The sequence below is a fragment of the Saccopteryx bilineata genome, chromosome 5 (assembly GCF_036850765.1).
Source record: "Saccopteryx bilineata isolate mSacBil1 chromosome 5, mSacBil1_pri_phased_curated, whole genome shotgun sequence".
In the NCBI taxonomy this organism is placed as follows: Eukaryota; Metazoa; Chordata; class Mammalia; order Chiroptera; family Emballonuridae; genus Saccopteryx; species Saccopteryx bilineata.
In genome coordinates, this window is record NC_089494.1 from 208,076,177 (window position 1) to 208,096,832 (window position 20,656).

Genomic DNA, 20,656 nt, shown 5'->3' on the forward strand with positions numbered 1-20,656 from the left:
ACAACTCATTTAGTCCTAACAGTAATCCTTTGAGGGGAAGTAATGCTTATTTTATAGAAGGGTTAACTCAAGCACAGTGGGGTTAGCTGCTTTTCCAAGATCCCATGGTCTAGTTAGGGTAGAGAATGTAATAGTAACTGGATATGGGGTTGTTCCTTAATCACTGTCAAGGGTGGTAATGAAAGACCTCTATGAAGAGGTCCATTTGAGGTCTGAAAAGAAGAGAAGGCAGTCTTGAGATCTGGAAGAACAACATTCCAGAAGAAGGAAGGGCATTGCAGAGGCACTTTGGAAAGTTTGTCAAAGGCAATAAGGCCAGTGTGGCCATAACAGTAAGCAGATAATAGCAACTGGTAAGAGCTAATTTAAGGGTGGGCTTGTAGTTTAGATTTTATTGTACTGGGATTGTAGGGATCTGAACAGGGAAGTGATGTGATCTGAATTGATGAGGGGCCTGTCAGGAAGAAAGATGTCAGCTAATGGTGATGGTGGCTTGGCATAGAGTTGTAGCAGTGAAAAATAGTGATAAATGGTTAGCCAATAAGATTTATTTTGGGGCCCTGGCCTGTGGTGGCACAGTAGATAAAAGCGTTGACCTGGGCCCTGGCCAGATGGCTCTGGTAGAGTGTCGGCCTGGCATGCAGGAGTCCTGGGTTCGATTCCCAGCCAGGGCACACAGGAGAGGCGCCCATCTGCTTCTCCACCCACCCCCTCTCCTTCCTCTCTGTCTCTCTCTTCTCCTCCTGCAGCCAAGGCTCCACTGGAGCAGAGTTGGCCCGGGCACTGGGGATGGCTCTATGGCCTCTGCCTCGGGCGCTAGAGTGGTTCTGGTTACAGCAGAGCAACGCCCCAGATGAGCAGAGCATCGCCCCCTGGTGGGCATGCTGGGTGGATCCCGGTCAGGCGCATGCGGGAGTCTGTCAGACTGCCTCCCTGAAAAATACAGCCTGACCTGTGGTGGCACAGTGGATAAAGCGTCGACCTGGAAATGCTGAGGTCGCCGGTTTGAAACCCTGGGCTTGCCTGGTCAAGGTACATATGGGAGTTGATGCTTCCAGCTCCTCCCCCTCTTCTCTCTCTCTCTCCTCTCTCTCTCTCTCTCTCTCTCTCTGTCTCTCCCTCTCCTCTCTAAAATGAATAAATAAAAAATTTTAAAAAATAAAGAAAAATACAAAAAAAAAAAGCGTTGACCTGGAATGCTGAGGTCACCAGATTGAAACCCTGGGCTTGCCTGGTCAAGGCACATATGGGAGTTAATACCTACTGCTCCTCCCTTCTTTCTCTCTCTAAAACATAAAATCTTTTTTTTTTTAATTTATTTTTTAGATTTTATTTATTCAGTTTTAGAGGGAGAGAGAATAGAAAGAAGAGAGGGGGAGGAGCAGGAAGCATCAACTCCCATATGTGCCTTGACCAGGCAAGCCCAGGGTTTTGAACCAGCGACCTCAGCGTTCCAGGTCGGCACTTTAGCCACTGTGCCACCACAGGTCAGGCCCATAAAATCTTTTTTTTTAAAAAATTTATTTTGGAAATAGAACCTGTGAGACTTTCATGGATTAAATTTTGAATATGAGGGAAAGGGATTCAAGAGATTCCTGGATTTTGATGCAGGAGAGAAGGAGGAGCAAGAGTGGATTGTGTCAGGAAAATCAAGTTTTCTTTTAGCCATGGTAAGTTTCATATGCCAGTTGTATATCCAAGAATGAATGTCACTTGGTATGACTTTGGAATTCTGAGGCGAGCTCAGTGCTATGAGTCGTCCGTATAGGTCTTTGCAGCTATTGAACGAGATGAAATCTAGGAAGAGAGTATACAGAGGATAAGAGGCTGAGGACTGAGCCCTCAGATACTCCCAAAATTCAGGGTTCTAGTACAGGAGAAGCATGCAAAGAAAACTGAGGGAGACAAAAGAGGACAAAATTGGTGTCTTGTAAAGCTAAGTTTTAAGAGTTTATCTCAGAAGGAAATAGTTGAGTCAAGTGCTGTTGTGAAGTCAAATAAGGTAGTGGGTTAATTTGGGTGGGCTAATTTCTATAATAAATAGACTCCAAGATGTCTAATCACGCAACACACTAGTTTTTTAGTCCTCACTTAAAAAAAAAAAAAGAAGATGAGTGGTAATGAAGAGCCCAGTAGTCTGGCCTTAGTTATTTAGTTATTTAGGGACACAGATGAAGTTTCTACCAACTTCAGTCTATAAGATCATACTGTAGTTATGTCCACTGTAGCTAGCTGAAAGGGATAAAGAATATAGAAGACTTTGAAAGAGGATTTTCATGGACTGGAAATGTGCCCGTCACATATTCCATTGGCTTGAATTTCAGTCACGTGACCACCCCTAACTGCAATGGAGATTGCACAAAAGAAACAAGCCATACACAGGAAAAAGAACCAGCTGTTTGTAACTAGTCATCTCTGCTACAGATTGGCTCTGACAGGATGTAGGTCATAATGACTTGGGAAGAACTATTTCAGTGAAGTGATAAGAATGAAAGCTCAAGAGAACTGGAGGTAAGAAATGCACACACTTTTTTTCTGTAGTTTTCTAGGAAGATAAACAGGAATCCGGTAGAGGCTAGAAGGAGAGGGAATGTTAAGAGTTTTTATAAAAGGTGTATTAGCAGTGTAAACAGAATATACACTATTTTTAACATTTAAGAAATGGATTTCTAGGTTCACACTTAAAATACAGCATAGATGTGTTGATGACTAATAGATCGAAACATGGTGTATGTTGAACTTGGCAAAATAAGTGTTATATTTTACTTTAGGTTTCCAAATTCTAATTGTCATCTTAATCACTTTAAAATGTAGTAATGATGTCATTTAATCAACTACTAGGCTGAGAACATTTCTTTTTTCAATGGTAGTGTCCTATCAAAGAACCAGACATTTAAAGTGAATCAGTACATTTTATTAATAGAATGGTGGAATGTATTTATAGTTACATGCTCTATATACTATACTTAAAAGAATCTTTTTGTAGTCTGAACATTTTATGCCCTATTCATTCACTGGATAACTCAGTTGAAGTGATGCCAGAAATCCATGGTGTTGTGTTTTTTTTTTATTGTTTTGGCACAAAACAACCACACACTTTGTTTACAGATGTCAAGATAGGTAGAAAATGATTGTTGCCAAAAGTCATTTAACAGAAATGATTACTAATGGGAGGAAGAGAATTGGGCTATTCTAAGCTAAAGTATATAAGTTTATTGAAAAAGCAGATTTCTGGGAAGGCTACAAAAGTCTTATCCTCCTATAGTCCTTTTTTTTTAATTGACATAGTTCACATACATAAAATTCACCCTTTTAAAAGTGTACAATTCAATGGTTTTCAGTATATTTACTAAAAAAGGTGTATAACTGTAACTAACTCCAGAACATTTTTATCACTCTAAAAAGAAACCCATGCTCAGTAGTCACTCATTTCCATCTTCCCCTCAGTTCCTGGTAACCACTAATCTTTCTGTTTCTATGGATTTCCCTGTGCTGGACACTTTATATAAACGGAATCATATAATATGTGCTTTTTTATTTTTTAGTGAGCAAGAGAGGGACAGGAAGGGAGAGAGATGAGAAGCATTAACTCGTGGTTGCATCATTAGTTGTTCATTGATTGCTTCTCATGCATGCCTTCCTTGACCAGGGGTCTCAAGCTGAACCAATGACCCCTTACTCAAGCCAGTGACCTTGGGATCATTTTGATGATTCCACAGTCAAGCTGGTGAGCCTGTGCTCAAGCCGGATGAGCCCACACAAGCTGGTGACCTCAGGGTTTTGAACCTGGGACCTCAGTGTCCCAGGTCAAAGCTCTATCCACGGCACCACCACTGGTCAGGCAATACATGGCTTTTTTATGTCTGGCTTCTTTCACTAGGCATAATATTCAAGATTACATCCATGTTGTATAGATATACTAAAGTTGATCCACTTATCACTTGATGGACATTTGAGTTCCACTTTTTGGCTATTCTGAATAAAAATGCTGCTATGAACATTGATGTATAATTTTCTGTATGAACACAGTTTATTTTTCTTCAGTATACACCCAGCAGTGGAATTGCTGGGTCATAGGATCTTTAGTCTCTTCTAACCTTTGACCCTATCTATCATCTCTCAAATTCTCCTCTCCTTGCCAACCTCATGTACTCCTGTACTGTTTTCTTGAGGTTTTGTAACATTTTCACTTTCTTTAGTGATTATAATGTCCCTCTCAATGTCTTCCCCTGTTGTCCCACTTGGGTAGTTCATGTTATGCTTTTTCATGAAAAGATCATGACTTTTCATTTTGTGGTCTCCAGTTTCTTTAAACTTAATTTCAATCACATTTTTCACTAAACTTCAGCTACCCAAAGGAACAGCCAAACATTCCACCCTTTAGAACTGATTATCATTTTGTGCCATTTCTAAGACCTTTATTTTTTCAGCTACAACTTTATTAAGGAAACCCACAAAAATGATAATTGGGAAACTACAGCAGGGTGGGAGTGGGAGAGAAGCATGGCATACTGTTATTTGGCTGTTTAGTCATTTAAAGCTTTCATGCAAAACCCTGGCAGCCACCTACCAGTAGGACTTGACACAGCTTTTTGTGGGCAAGGTCAATAATAACCTCAATTACTAAAACTGCTGCCATTCTAACATAGGGGTTTTCTTAACACTTTAGAAACCTGTTAAGAAACCTTTACAAGCAGCTACATAGAGATTACTGAACTAACATGTCTTAACCACAGAATTGCATGATAATACTGTGTTTCTACTGTTTTCCCAAATCCAAACGAGGTTTCAATTTCGCTCCTGATCTTTGTTCCCACTTTTATTGAATAATCCCCAGAGATAAAGAGCTCTGAATCCGGTTGATGAACGTAGTGCCATTTCTAAGATTTTAAATTCACAATTGATATCTTTGACAGTAACTTTTTTCCAGTTTCACTCCTGCTAATCTTAATGCCTATGATGACTTCTGCTCCCTCAATAATTCTGTATTTTTAATTTATTAGCTAACTTCTGTGATAATCTGTCTTTCTATCTAGCTGGAACCATTGGGAAGCCATTTTAGTGGTGCTTGCTTCATCATCATTGATATCTTTTTTCTTTTTAAGATTTTATTTATTGATTTTAGAGAGAAGAGAGAGAAAAAAATGGTGGGGTGGATGAAGAGCAGGAAGCATCAGCTTGTAGTAGTTGCTTCTCATATGTGCTTTGACAGGGCAAGCCCAGGATTTCAAACTGGCAACATCAGCATTCCAGGTCATCACTTTATCCACTGTGCCTCCACTGGTCAGGCTCATCCTTGATTTCTTTACCACATTGTTGACTGGCAATTTTACCCAGAAGTTATCTCATGTCATTGGCTATCTCATAATTGAGTATGAAAGTGAAACAATCTAAATAAACTTCAATATACTTTATTTATACATATTAAATTTAAATGAAGCATTGTACATATCTGCTACATATGACAAATATGTATTTTAGTAATTTTTTTGGTGTGGTATACTGTATAGCCATCACCTATGTGTAATGGTATGCAACATGTTTTGCAAATATATCTGGTTTTGCTGCACTTTCCTTTTGAAACACACTTTACATGTTCTAGTTGGATTGAACACGACGAAGAAAGATTTTACAATATCCTTGATATGTATGTTCAAACTGCGAGCGGTTAGAAGATAGTCCAAGTTTAGACGGCTCGACACTGTTCGATTTTGCGGTCTCATGCAGTGGGAAGAAAAGGAGTCTGCATGAGAATATAAAATGGTGTGCTGTTTTTTGAGCTTCGACTCTCAGGGCGAAGTCACAAATACAATAATCCTATATTACTCTGAGTTTCAAAAATTGAAATAGCCTGACCAGGTGGTGGCGCAGTGGATAGAGCGTCGGACTGGGATGCGGAAGGACCCAGGTTCGAGACCCCGAGGTCGCCAGCTTGAGTGCGGGCTCATCTGGCTTGAGCAAAGAGCTCACCAGCTTGGACCCAAGGTCGCTGGCTCCAGCAGGGGGTTACTCGGTCTGCTGAAGGCCCACGGTCAAGGCACATGTGAGAAAGCAATCAATGAACAACTAAGAAGTCGCAACGCGCACAACGAGAAACTGATGATTGATGCTTCTCATCTCTCTCCGTTCCTGTCTGTCTGTCCCTGTCTATCTCTGCCTCTGTAAAAAAAAAAAAAAAAAAAAAAATTGAAATAGTGAATGCAAGTGCAAACACAAGTTAACTTGTGAGCGGTTAACAACATTTAAATATTAACTACTTTGTGTTCAAAATGAGGAAGAGGTAGCTTACATAACATTCATTTTCTCCATTCCTGTTCTTGGGGATGCCAAGTGTCATGAAACAGTCATTTGGTTGTAAGTTGGGACATAATCCTTTCATGTCATGATATCTCTCATAACTACCAATTTTGAGGAATTTCTGCTCTAAATCCTTAAGACTAAATCTCTATTATTTGTTTTGCAAAAACAAAGTTCTTTTACTGAGAAGATGTAGGCCAGCTATGGTGACTGCCCAACACTTTTCTCAAGTTTTTCTTTACACTTGTTTTCTCTAACCCTCTTCAAGGCTAAGCTCTTCTCATACTTATTACCTTCTCTTCACTAACTGTCCTTGGTTTTTCATTAATTATTCCTTTTCTTACCTCTTTAAAGCATCTCTCTCCATTCCTTTTTCCTACAAAGATTTCCTTGTTTAAAAAGAAAAAATAGCCTGACCTGTGGTGGCGCAGTGGATAAAGCATCGACCTGGAATGCTGAGGTTGCCAGTTGGAAACCTGTGGTTTGCCTGGTCAAGGCACATATGGGAGTTGATGCTTCCTGCTCTTCTCTCTCTCCTTCTCTCTCTTTCTCTCCCTCCCTCCCCATCTCCTCTCTTCTCCAAAATGAATAAGATCTTAAAAAAAGAAAACACCACAAGTCCTGTAGCTACACAGTGCTACCTCCTTTTTAACCAACATGGAAATGACTAGTGTCCCAATATGCGAAGTTTGCTCAAGGTTTAGTGTTCAATTCCTGGTCAGGGCACATGCAAGAATCAACTCAAGAATGCATAAATAGGCCCTGGCCAGTTGGCTCAGTGGTAGAGCGTCGGCCTGGCGTGTGGGGGACCCGGGTTCGATTCCCAGCCAGGGCACATAGGGGAAGCGCCCATTTGCTTCTCCACCCCCCCCTTCCTCTCTGTCTCTCTCCTCCCCTCCTGCAGCCAAGGCTCCATTGGAGCAAAGATGGCCCGGGCGCTGGGGATGGCTCCTTGGCCTCTGCCCCAGGCGCTAGAGTGGCTCTGGTCGCGCGGCAGAGCGACGCCCCAGAGGGGCAGAGCATCGCCCCCTGGTGGGCAGATCGTCGCCCCCTGGTGGGCGTGCCGGGTGGATCCCGGTCGGGCGCATGCGGGAGTCTGTCTGACTGTCTCTCCCCGTTTCCAGCTTCAGAAAAATACAAAAAAAAAAAAAAAAAAAAGATGCATAAATAGGTGAAAAAACAAATCAATGTCTCTCTCCCTCTCCTTTTAATCTATAATCAATAAATAAGTTAAAAAAGTGACAACCCCACAGGTAACCAAAGTATGAAAAAAAAGTATGTAATTTTTTTTTTTTGTATTTTTCCAAAGCTGGAAACGGGGAGGCAGTCAGAGTCCCACATGCGCCTGACTGGGATCCATCCGGCATGCTCACCAGGGGGCGATGCTCTGCCCATCTTGGGACGTTGCTCTGGCGCAATCAGAGCCATTCTAGCGCCTGAGGCAGAGGCCACAGAGCCATCCTCAGCGCCCGGGCAAACTGCTCCAGTGGAGCCTGCGGGAGGGGAAGAGAGAGACAGAGAGGAAGGAGAGGGGGAGGGGTGGAGAAGCAGATGGGCGCTTCTCCTGTGTGCCCTGGCCCGGAATCGAACTCGGGACTCCTGCACGCCAGGCCAACGCTCTACCACTGAGCCAACCTGCCAGGGCAGAGTATGTAATTCTTGAATACCCTGTCTCCATTACAATTGGCTTCCAAAGTCAGTTCTTTCTGAAATCGTTCTCTCAATTGTTACCTATTCACCAAATCCAGTATTTTTAGTCTTCATCCTTTTGGTTACCTGTGGGGTTTAAGCACCAGGACCTCTTGTTTAGAGGAGCCTCTAAAATGTTTATGTTGTTGCATGGTTTTGTAATGTTGAAAAAGCAAAATATTTTTGCATTCTGTCAAGCTTCAGGTCTCCAAAACCTGGATTTGTCACTTTCTAAAAGGGATCTCTGCCCCTCATTCATATAAAAGAAGTTCATCAGATTCTGTTATGGCCTATAGAAGTAACAAAATCAGGCATGGCTTACTCCAACTTGGGCACAGCAAAAGACAGAGCTAATTACTATATTAAAACACATCTTAGCCTGACCTGTGGTGGCGCAGTGGATAAAGCGTCAACCTAGAAACACTGAGGTTGCCGGTTCAAAACCCTGGGCTTGCCTGGTCAAGGCACATATGGGAGTTGATGCTTCCTGCTCCTCCCCCTTCTCTCTCTCTCTCAATCTCTCTCTCTCTCTCTATCTATCTCCCCTCTCCTCTCTAAAATGAATAAAAAATAAAAATAAAAAAAAACACATCTTAGACTGACCAAAGAATTGTATTTTTTCCATACCCACGTCCTAGATCTGGTTCTCAGTGTTACAGGTTCAGGAACTAGATTTTAAGCATTTTAACCATGGTGATCCAGAACTAGAAGATTAATTCATGTTACCCAAACTGACAAAAGATTATTTATAAACCAGATTGGTTTTTTTTCTTAGAATACAAAGATGAATTAAAACCATAATATAGACAATGGGTATAAATATCTGCTATCCAGAACACTCTTAACTGGACTAAGAGACCAGAGATGATTATAAAATGTTTAGTTTTCATGATTTAATGTGAAAATAATTGAATGCTAAAGGCCTCCTTGCTGCAGGGGTATGGCCTAAATCCCAAATTCCCCGAAAATGTGGAAAATCCTGCTGCTCGTGTGACTTGAGCATGTGTATGTCTCTGACCTACTTGCTTGGTTATGTATAGACGGAGTTGGTCTGTGCCTTAAAGCTCGCATCCACCAACTGCACCCTGTTTGGCTGTCATACGTCAATATTGTACATCTCGTCTAGTTCCCCGACTGAAGTAGCCCTTTTCCTCTTTTTTCATTCCTGTTGTATCCATTTCCCTCACTCGCAGTGCCGAGGCTATCCTCAGGTTCCTTTCTAAAGTCAGTTCTGTCGTCATCTTACCTACTTTAACCTTGCCTTACCTATTAATCATCACCTCCGGATTGACATCCTCACCCCCTACCTGGCCCACACCGGCCCCACCGCTCAGACCGAAAATTCCCTGGTGAGAAAGCCCGGGGCTCGCAACCCGCCCCAGCCGGGAGCTGTGGGGAACGCTTCATCGCGCTCTTGTCATGGTCTCTCGATCCTACAAACCATCACCACTTTTACCTTCTCCGTGAGCTCCGGAATCGTCTCCTGCCCTCATTTGCAAGGAGACGTCTCCCGGTGAAGGCAGGTGTCCCCTAACTTGAGAAGGTAGGTGTGTCCAGAGGCTGGCACTTGAGCGTCAGTGAACAGAACCCGGGCGGAGCCCCAGGTGAAGGAGAAGGGTGGTTGGCGCTAAGCCAATCATAGCTCATGACGACAAGGATCAGCCAATCAGAACACGGATGCTTGGCGCAGGGTGCGGACCCGCCCCCTTGCAGCTGGGTGGCCAACGCCTTCGCCCAGGGCTAGCTGGATTAGAACAAGATCACGGAGTGCAGGGACGGGGCACCTTTCAAGCTGGGAGACGGTGCCCTCCCATCCCAGCTAATTTCTCTACAGGCCTTGTCCTAAACAGGTGTCGGTGCCTGCTGTGGACGCATTTTGACCTGGGCCGTATCTCTCTCTGAGACTTTGTGCCTATGGTTGGGGACAGAGTGAGGTCGTTGCCTTGACGACGACAGCATGCTGCGGGTGGTCCTCCAGAGTGTGAGCTTGGGGCGGGCGGATGTCAATCTGCCTCCTTGCCTGCTTCACCTGGGACCCGTGACTGTGTCGGCACAAGGAATCGTAACAGCACTAAGATTGCTAGTTTGCTAGTCAGCTTCTTTTAGACCTGCGAGCGAGATGAATTTCACCTCAAATTTGTTTCCAAGTTGAAAACCTTTGGGTCTTTCCACGTGAAAGGATATTAAAGAAATAGTAAGTATAACACTTTTAAGGCTACTATTATCTCGCTCTTTTATGTATAATAGATTTCAATCTCTTTAACAAAATTAAACTTCAGTGTTATTTTTATCTAAATTGTTGGTAATGGAGTCATAGGTTAACATGGCACATGTCCAGCAATAATACCACACTGCCGGTTGGCCAGGCTTCGTTTGTGTTACCCTTACATTCAGGAGTAGAAGGCATGAAAAGTTATGGTTTATGAGTAACTGTTTCGGGAAACAAGAGGCTTTTTAAGCCGTGATACTTAAGGTATTTGCACATAGTGCCATTTGAAAAAAAGGTGTGTTCAGTGTGCTGTGACCAAAATGTGCACTTACTCCAAGGATAAATTTGGAATAAAGTTACATAATACCAGCTTACGATATGCTTCAGAACATCTTACATATGTTTATAGTAATTTTAATTTTATTTACGTTTTGAAATATAGAGAACACCAATTGCAAAATGTTACACGTTATAGGTTCCATCTGTTTTTGCCCTTGATAAACCTGAAGTCTAGTCCTTGGTAAAACATGCTGTCTTAATGGAAGGAAAAATAATTAAGGAGAGAGGTAAAATTACATTGAAAATATTTTTTAAGCAGACATTTTATTTGAAAATAGTTAATAGACATTAAATAGAAGTTAAAATATCAAATGTCTTAAAGTTAGTGTTGGGACACTGCTGTGTAAACAGTTTATAGTAAGAACTATTATCAAAGCTAGTAGTAAAATAATTAAATAATTTGAATTTGTGTTCACTGGGGTTTATTTTATTACCTCTTACCTCCTGATCAATCTTGTGTTTTTTCCTGTATAGCTATATAATAAAACCCTAAATTATTATATGTGAAATACAAAAAATGTATTCTTGAATTATCATAGTTTCCTAAAACAACAAGGATATTTGTATTGTCTTTGTTATCAGTGTACCAATAGGGAGGTAAGTAAAAACATCACAATTCACAAACTGGGTTAATTAGTTTTAGATTGCCATAAATATACAATGTAATAGGTGAGAATATTTTTCCCCCCAAATTTTATGAATGGGTGTTTTTATATTATCAGATTAAAAAAATTAACTATGAATCATCATTTGAATAGGTAGTCAACCAAAGATATTTTTTTCTCCTCAAATGTTTAGAACCATAATGGGATTAAGAGTAATATTTTTTATTATTTGGTTCTAGAATTTAATTAGAACACCAGATTTAAAAATAAATTTAACTTTGAAGTTGTAGTTTAAAAACTTATGAATTAAAATTTATCTACATTTGGAAGAAAAATTTTTTTCTATACCAGTATATGTAGTGGAATGGTTGTAGGACCTTCATCAATCATTAGTAAAGTAAGAAAGATTTTATTAGGATTACCTTTATCCAGAAAATGACATGTAATGGGAATAAAAAAGAATCCTAAACACATAATTCAAATGATCATTCTCATAGTTAGTAATCATTAAAAGAATTTTTGAAGTACTGTATTTGGTACTATACTACTACTATTTAATTTTTTTAAATCTGCCTATATACTGGATGTCGTTGTTATATATAGGAATTTCATTACTGTAGTAAGAAAAGTAAATAACAATAGTTTATCAAAGATTCCTAGGCCTGACCTGTAGTGGCGCAGTGGATAAAGCATCAACCTGGAAACACCGAGGTCGCCAGTTTGAAACCCTGGACTTGCCTGGTCAAGGCACATATGGGAGTTGATGGTTCCTGCTCCTCCCCACTTCTCTCTCTCTCTCTCTCTCTCTCTCTCTTTCTCTCTCTCCTCTCTAAAATGAATAAAAAGCCCTGGCCGGTTAGCTCAGCGGTAGAGCGTCGGCCTGGCATGCGGGGGACCCGGGTTCGATTCCCAACCAGGGCACACAGGAGAAGCGCTCATTTGCTTCTCCACCCCTCCGCCGCGCCTTCCTCTCTGTCTCTCTCTTCCCCTCCCGCAGCCAAGGCTCCATTGGAGCAAAGATGGCCCGGGCGCTGGGTATGGCTCTGTGGCCTCTGCCCCAGGCGCTAGAGTGGCTCTGGTCGCAACATGGCGACGCCCAGGATGGGCAGAGCATCGCCTCATGGTGGGTGTGCCGGGTGGATCCCAGTTGGGCGCATGCGGGAGTCTGTCTGACTGCCTCTCCCTGTTTCCAGCTTCAGAAAAATGCAAAAAAAACCCCAAAAACAAATAAAATGAATAAAAAAAAATTTTTTTTAAGGTTCTTAGTGTTCCCTTGGTAAGTTACCATTTTGTGAGTAGAGAGTGTATATAGATTTTCATTTTTTTAAAATTAATTTTACTAAGGTGACATCAATAAATCAGGGTACATATGTTTAAAGAAAACATGTCCAGGTTATCTTGTCAATCAATTATGTTGCGTACCCATCACCCAAAGTCAGATTATCCTCTGTCACATTCTATCTAGTTTTCTTTATGCCCCTCCCCTCCCCCTTTTCCTCCCCCCATCAACCACCACACTCTTATCAATGTCTCTTAGTCTCGTTTTTTATGTCCCACCTACGTACGGAATAGTGCAGTTCTTGTTTTTTTCTGATTTACTTATTTCACTTCGTATAATGTTATCAAGATCCCACCATTTTGTTGTAAATGATCCGATGTCATCATTTCTTATGGCTAAGTAGTATTCCATAGTGTATATGTGCCACATCTTCTTTATCTAGTCTTCTATTGAAGGGCTTTTTGGTTGTTTCCATGTCTTGGCCACTGTGAACAATGCTGCAATGAACATGGGGCTGCATGTGTCTTTATGTATCAATGTTTCTGAGTTTTTTTGGGTATATACCCAGTAGGGATTGCTGGGTTATATGGTAGTTCTATTTTCAGTTTTTTGAGGAACCACCATACTTTCTTCCATAATGGTTGTACTACTTTACATTCCCACCAACAGTGAATGAGAGTTCCTTTTTCTCCACAGCCTCTCCAACATTTGCTATTACCTGTCTTGTTAATAATAGCTAATCTAACAGGTGTGAGGTGGTATCTCATTGCAGTTTTGATTTGCATTTCTCTAATAACTAATGAAGATGAGCATATTTTCATATATCTGTTGGCCATTTGTATTTCTTCCTGAGAGAAGTGTCTGCTCATGTCCTCTTCCCATTTTTTATATTGGATTGTTTGTTTGTTTGTTGTTGAGTTTTATGAGTTCTTTGTAAATTTTGGATATTAGGCCCTTATCTGAGCAGTTCTTTGAAAATATCATTTCCCATTTAGTTGGCTGTCTGTTTATTTTGTTATCAGTTTCTCTTGCTGAGCAAAAACTTCTTAGTCTGATGTAGTCCCATTCATTTATTTTTGCCTTCACTTCCCTTGCCTTTGGAGTCATAAAATGCTCTTTAAAACCAAGGTCCATCAGTTTAGAACCTATGTCTTCTTCTATGTACTTCATTGTTTCAGGTCTTATATTTAGGTCTTTGATCCATTTTGAATTAATTTTAGTACAAGGGGACAAACTGTAGTCGAGTTTCATTCTTTTGCATGTGGCTTTCCAGTTTTCCCAGCACCATTTCTTGAAGAGGCTTTCTTTTCTCCATTGTGTGTTGTTGGCCCCTTTATCAAAAATTATTTGACCATATATATGTGGTTTTATTTCTGGACTTTCTATTCTGTTCCATTGGTCTGAATGTCTATTTTTCTGTCAATACCATGCTGTTTTGATTGTGGTGGCTCTATAATATAGTTTGAAGTCAGGTATTGTAATGCCCCCAGCTTTGTTCTTTTTCCTTAGGATTGCTTTGGCTATTCAGGGCTTTTTATAGTTCCATATAAATCTGATGATTTTTTGTTCCATTTCTTTAAAAAATGTCATTGGAATTTTTATGGGAATTGCATTAAATTTGTATATTGCTTTGGGTTATATGGCCATCTTGATTATATTTATTCTTCCTATCCAAGAACAAGGAGTATTCTTCCATCTCATTGTATCTTTTTCACTTTCCCTTAACAATGGTTTGTAGTTTTCATTATACAAGTCCTTTACATTCTTTGTTATGTTTATTCCTAGGTATTTTATTTTTTTTTGTTGCAATCGTGAAGGGGATTATTTTTTTGAGTTCATTCTCAAATGTTTCATTGTTGGCATATAGAAAGGCTATGGACTTTTGTATGTTAATTTTGTATCCTGCGACCTTACTGTATTGGCTTATTGTTTCTAGTAGTCTTTTTGTGGATTCTTTGGGGTTTTCGATGTATAGGATCATATCATCTGCAAAAAGTGATACCTTTACTTCTTCTTTTCCGAGATGGATGCCTTTTATTTCTTTGTCTTGTCTGATTGCTCTGGCTAGAACCTCTAGCACCACATTAAATAAGAGTGGAGAGAGTGGACAATCCTGTCTTGTTCCTGATTTAGGGGGGAAAGCCTTCAGTTTTGTCCCATTTAAAATGATGTTAGCTGATGGTTTATCATAAATGGCCTTTATCATGTTGAGATATTTTCCTTCTATACCCATTTTGTTGAGAGTCTTAAACATAAAATTGTGTTGTATTTTATGGAATGCCTTTTCTGCATCTATTGATAAGATCATGTGGTTTTTGTTCCTTGTTTTGTTGATACGGTGTACTACGTTAACCGTTTTATGTATGTTGAACCATCCTTGAGATTCTGGGATGAATCTCACTTGATCGTGATGTACTATTTTTTTAATATGTTGTTGTATTCGATTTGCTAGTATTTTGTTTAGTATTTTAGCATCTGTATTCATTAGAGATATTGGTCTGTAGTTTTCTTTTTTTGTGCAGTCCTTGCCCAGTTTTGGTATGAGGGTTATGTTGGCCTCATAAAATGTGTTTGGAAGTATTGCTTCTTCTTCACTTTTTTGGAAGACTTTGAGTAGAATAGGAACCAAGTCTTCTTTGAATGTTTGATAGAATTTGCTAGTATAACCAACCGTATGGGCCTGGACTTTTATTTTTAGGGAGGTTTTAATATTTTTTTCTATTTATTCCCTACTAATTGGTCTGTTTAGGCTTTCTGCTTCTTCGTGATTCAGTCTAGGAAGGTTGTATTGTTCTAGGAATTTATCCATTTCTTCTAGATTGTTGAATTTAGTGGCATAAAGTTTTTCATAATATTCTACAATAATTCTTTGTATATCTATAATGTTCATGGTGATTTCTCCTCTTTCATTTTGGATTTTGTTTATATGAGTTCTTTCTCTTTTTTCCTTGGTAAATCTTGCCAGAGGTTTGTCAATTTTGTTGATCTTTTCAAAGAACCAGCTCCTTGTTCTATTAATTTTTTCTATAGTTTTTCTGTTCTGTATTTCATTTATTTCTGCTCTGATTTTTATTATCTCCTTTCATCGGCTGGTTTTGGGTTGTCTTTGTTCTTCTTTTTCTAGTTCCTTAAGGTGTGAAGTTAAGTGGTTCACTTGGGCTCTCTCTTGTTTGTTCATATAGACCTGAAGTGATAGGAACTTCCCTCTTATCATTGCTTTTGCTGCATCCTATAGATTCTGATATGTTGTACTGTCATTTTCATTTCTGTGTATATATCTTTTGATCTCTGCACTTATTTCTTCTTTGACCCATTCATTTTTTTTAAAGTATGTTGTTTAGTTTCCACATTTTTGTGCGGGGTTTTTCCTCTTTTTTGCAGTTGAATTCTAGTTTCAAGGCTTTGTGATCAGAAAATATGCTTGGTACAACTTCGATTTTTCTGAATTTGCTGATGTTGTTTTTGTGGCCCAACATATGGTCAGTTCTTGATAATGATCCATGTACACTGGAGAAAAATGTATACTCAGTCACTTTGGGATGAAATGTCCTGTAGATGTCTATCATATCCAGGTGTTCTAGTGTTTTTGTTTAAGGCCAGTATATCTTTATTGATTCTCTGTTTGGATGAACAATCTAGAGCCGTCAGCAGTGTATTGAGGTCTCCCAAGTATGATTGTATTTTTGTCAGTTTTTGTTTTAAGGTCAATAAGTAGCTGTCTTATATATTTTGGTGCTCCTTGGTTTGGTGCATATATATTAAGAATTGTTATGTCTTCTTGATTCAGTGTCCCCTTAATCATTATGAAATGACCATTTTTGTCTGAGTACTTTTGCTGTCTTGTAGTCAGCATTATCAGATATGAGTATTGCTACACCTGCTTTTTTTTTGAATGTTATTTGCTTGGAGTATTGTTTTCCAGCCTTTCACTTTGAATTTGTTTTTATCCTTGTTGCTTAGATGAGTTTCTTATAGGCAGCATACAGTTGGATTTTCTTTTTTAATCCATTCTGCTACTCTGTGCCTTTTTATTGGTGAGTTTAATCCATTTACATTTAGTGTAATTATTGACACTTGTGAGTTCCCTATTGCCATTTTATACATTGCTTTCTGTTAGTTTTGTGTCTTGTTTGATTCTTCTCTTTCGGTTTTCTATCTTTTTTTTTTTTTTGTTTGGTTGTATTCCATACATCTTTCCTCTGTTGCTATCTTTATTAAATCATGTGCTTCTGTGGTGGTTTTTTCAATGGTGGTTACCATTAAGTAATGAAAAAGGTTCCTACCTTGTTCATTGTAGTGCACTATCTTGTGAGTACTTTTGCACTCCATCGTCCTTTGCTACTGTTAATCTCTATCCTCTCCCCCTTTTTTTTTGTTGTCACAGTTTAAATTTCGTTTTATTGTGTTCTTGGTGGAGCATTTACTTGTGGTTTTGTTTTGTTTTGTTCTTTTTATCTCGCTGGAAACCTCCCTTTAGTAATTCCTGGAGTGGGGGTTTTCTGATGATAAATTCCCTCATCTTTTCTGTATCTGTGAATGTTTTTATTTCTCCTTCATACTTGAAGGATAGCTTTGATGGGCATAGTATTCGTGGCTGAAAGTTCCTCTCTTTCAGACTTTAAATATTGGGGTCCACTCTCTTCTAGCTTGGAGAGTTTCTGTTGAGAAATCTGATGATAATCTAATGGGCCTTCCTTTATATGTTGTATTCTTCTTTTCCCTGACTGCCTTGAGAAATTTTTCTTTGTTGTTGGTTTGTGCCAATTTCATTATGATGTGCCTTGGAGTAGGTTTGTTGGGGTTAAGAAAACTCGGAGTTCTGTTTGCTTCTTGAATTTGAGGCTTTAGTTCTTTCCACAGGCTTGGGAAGTTCTCATCTATTATTTGTTTGAATATGTTCTCCATTCCATTTTCTCTCTCTTCTCCCTCTGATATACCTATTATTTTTATGTTATTCTTTTTGGTGGAGTCAGACAATTCCTGTAGGGCTTTCTTATTTTTTAAAATTTTTGAGTCTCTCTCTTCTTCTCTCTGTTGTGCCTCAAGTTGCTTGTCTTCTATTTTACTAATCCTATCTTCTATCTGGCCTGTTCTATTAGCTAAGCTTGTTACCTCATTTTTCAGCTCTTGAATTGATTTTTTCATCTTTATTTGATTTGTTTTTATAGTTTCAATTTTCTTGGCAATGTATTCTTTGTGTTCATTGAGTTGTTTTCTGAGCTCCCTAAATTGCCTTTCTGTGTTTTCTTGTATATCTCTGAGTATTTTTAGGATTTCTATTTTAAATTCTCTGTCATTTAGCTCCAAGGTTTCCACTATATCAAATTTTTTTCTCCATAGATTTTTCCTCATCTATCTGTGCTACCTCTCTGTCTTTTGTATCCATGATATTCAATTTCCTTTTCCTTAATGGCATATGAGGGTGGTTTTGTTGATAGTATAAATGAGAATTAATAAAAAATAAAAAGTAAAAAAAAAATAAAAAGAATTTAAAAAATTATTATCCCCCCCCTCTTTTTTTCCCTCTCCTCTCCTCTCCCCTCCTTCTTGAGAAAATCTTGTGGTGAACTGTGAATTATATTGTGCTAAATAGAACAAAAACTACCTATAATAGAGGGCCTGAGTTGGGGAGAAAAGGGGCAAAAAAGGGGGGTATGGACCCACAAATGCAAAAAGGAACAAATTTTGGGTCAAGAATAAAATGATTTGCTTTTAGGTGATGGTTGACTAAGAGATATGATGAAAGGAATAAGAGGGAAACTGGAAAAAGGGGAAAAATTAAATAATTACTATTGTATTTAGTGGAGCAAGAACTAGATAAAATGGAGAGCCAGGGTTAGGAGCACTGCTAGTGAGTTAAAAAAGCAAAGTAAAAAAAACCCCAAAGTGCCACAAAGAAAAATTTGAGTCCCAGATAAAATCATTTGTTCGTGATTGAGGATTGAATGAGAGGAAAAGTAAAGGAGAAAAGAAGAAACTAATATAGAGGGAGAGAAAAAGAAAGAAAGAGGAAAACACAAAAAGAATAAAAAAGAATAAAAGGAGAAGTAGAGAGAGAGAGAGAGAGAGAGAGACAGTTATGGGTTTTGAAGTGCAACCCTCATAGAGAGAAAGGAAGAAGAAAGAAAAGATAATGGGAGATGTAACACTTATGGGTAGTGTTGTTCAAGGAGAGGAGAGAGTAAGACCGGCAGAGAATTAAATGACCAAATAGGAAGAGGAAGAAAATCAAGAGAAGAAGATAAGAGAAACAAACGAACAAATATAATAAAATGGGATAGGTTTTAAAGTCTGTGGATTATTCTTGATTTTGAGAGGTTATCTTCTTGCTTTATCTTTTCTCTCCCTCTTCCTGGTCGATGACTCTGTACCCCGGGTTCTGTCCCTGTGGCATGCTTAGGTAGAGGTTTGCAGTTGATAAGTCTCTGTGGCGATGTCATATATTGGGCTTCAGTCTCGTTGGCAGTCGAGGCTCATTAGCATTTGCAGGCTCCGCCAATGAGAGTCCATGTTCCTGGAGCCTCTCTCCTAGTCTTTCCTTCCTGAATTAGTAGCCTGATGATCCAGCTATGGGGGTGCTGCTTCCTCTGCCTGAAGAGTAAAAGGCTCAAAGAGCTGGCAAATCCCCACTCTATTCCCACTCAGCACAGGGCTCTGGGTAAGGCTCAATCAGTCAGAGCCGCTAGCATAATCAGGCGGGGCTTTGGCCCACACAAAGGCCTCTGACTCTGCCCCTCTGTTGGGGAACACGGGTGCCCACTCAGGGGGAATTTCTCGCCCACTCTCTGTGCTCACAGACCAGGATATCCGGCTGGCTGCCTCTCACTCTGAGTGAGGCGCCCCGTCCACATGGAAAAGTTTGAGCGTAGGGAATTTCACTTTCGCTCCCTCCCCACACGCTGCTTTTTGGGGCACAGGGGCAACCCCGAGATTCCAGTTTCAGCCCACACAAAGGCCTCTGACTCTGCCCCTCTGTCCGGTAACACGGGCACCCACTCCCGGGGCTCTAGGAGGAATCTCTTGCCCACTATCTGTGTGCTCCGACCAGGAGATTGGGGCGGATGGCTGTCCCAAGTGCCTTTCTTTGTCTGGGTTTGGCGCAAATGTTAGCTTGTATTGGCTGGGTTGCCACAAGCACAGTTTTTCCTCGGTTTGGATGTCCATGCCACAGCCTGGTTCGGACGTTTGTGCCGCAGTCTGGTTCTATTCACATCCTATGCCCACCTCAGTTCCTATACTCTCAGTTCCCAGTTATAGCAGCCCTTATTTAGGTTATTGAGGAAGGTGGATTGTTTCTTCCTCCTTATTTCCTTCGGGGTTGATTATATATTTAGTCAATTTTTCACTCGATCATACCTTCGCTTTTAGTGTGGAACTTATGGAGGCTCCAATGATAGATTTTTTCTGTCTCTGGTTGGAGATCTTGTTGAATTTTTGGGGAGATTTATCGGTATCACTCCTTACGGTGCCATTTCTCTGATGTCACTCTAGATTTTCATATTTGATCCTTTAATCCTGATGTAAAAAATAAACATGATCTTCACTAAAACCAAATTCACTTGTGTCTTTTTCACCTTTGAGTGAAAAGGAAATGTGTTTTTCTAAATTGAACTGTAATTGTTTTGTATGATATTGATAGTTCAAGTATTCCTTTATCTGAATTAAAAATATGTTGAATTTCATTAACATGACATTTAGTAATTTAAATTTAAAGTTAGTTGATTCAATTATATTTGTGTTGTCTATTGTGAAATATGTATAAATATTTTGAAAACATAGCTTAGAATTGGAAACAATAACAAGTGGTGAGTCAGCAAAGGAGAGCCATCAACACAGTGACTGCTCTAAGATGGAAAAAAAGCGAGGAAGAATAAATTTGCTAAGAGAGTGAAGAAAATGAATATTCTCAACAGTATTAACTCTATGTTTTGGTTTCTACAGAAAGAAAAAATCCTCCTGGTTTTGAATTAAAATGGAAAAATATGAGAACCTAGGATTGGTTGGAGAAGGGAGCTACGGAATGGTGATGAAGTGTAGAAACAAAGATAGTGGAAGAATTGTAGCCATCAAGAAATTCTTAGAAAGTGATGATGACAAAATGGTTAAAAAAATTGCTATGCGAGAAATCAAGTTACTAAAGGTGAGTAAATTCTCGATCTAGATTACATTTTGGAGAACAAATGACTATTTTGATTGATGTTGCCCCATTAAAAAAATAAAATTATTTAAAAAATTACT

The 20,656-nt window shown here is 39.5% G+C and overlaps 1 protein-coding gene across 1 annotated transcript in view; it reads left to right on the forward strand.

Annotated features, from left to right (window-relative positions):
* The first annotated feature begins 9,740 nt into the window (after positions 1–9,740).
* CDKL2 (cyclin dependent kinase like 2) overlaps positions 9,741–20,656 on the forward strand; it is a 54,050-nt gene continuing 43,134 nt past the window's right edge. The window contains exons 1-2 of the mRNA XM_066232515.1: positions 9,741–10,180; positions 20,360–20,558. Of these exons, the coding sequence (XP_066088612.1) occupies positions 20,391–20,558 (168 nt within the window). The 5' untranslated portion in view covers positions 9,741–10,180; positions 20,360–20,390. The remainder of the gene's footprint in view (positions 10,181–20,359; positions 20,559–20,656) is intronic.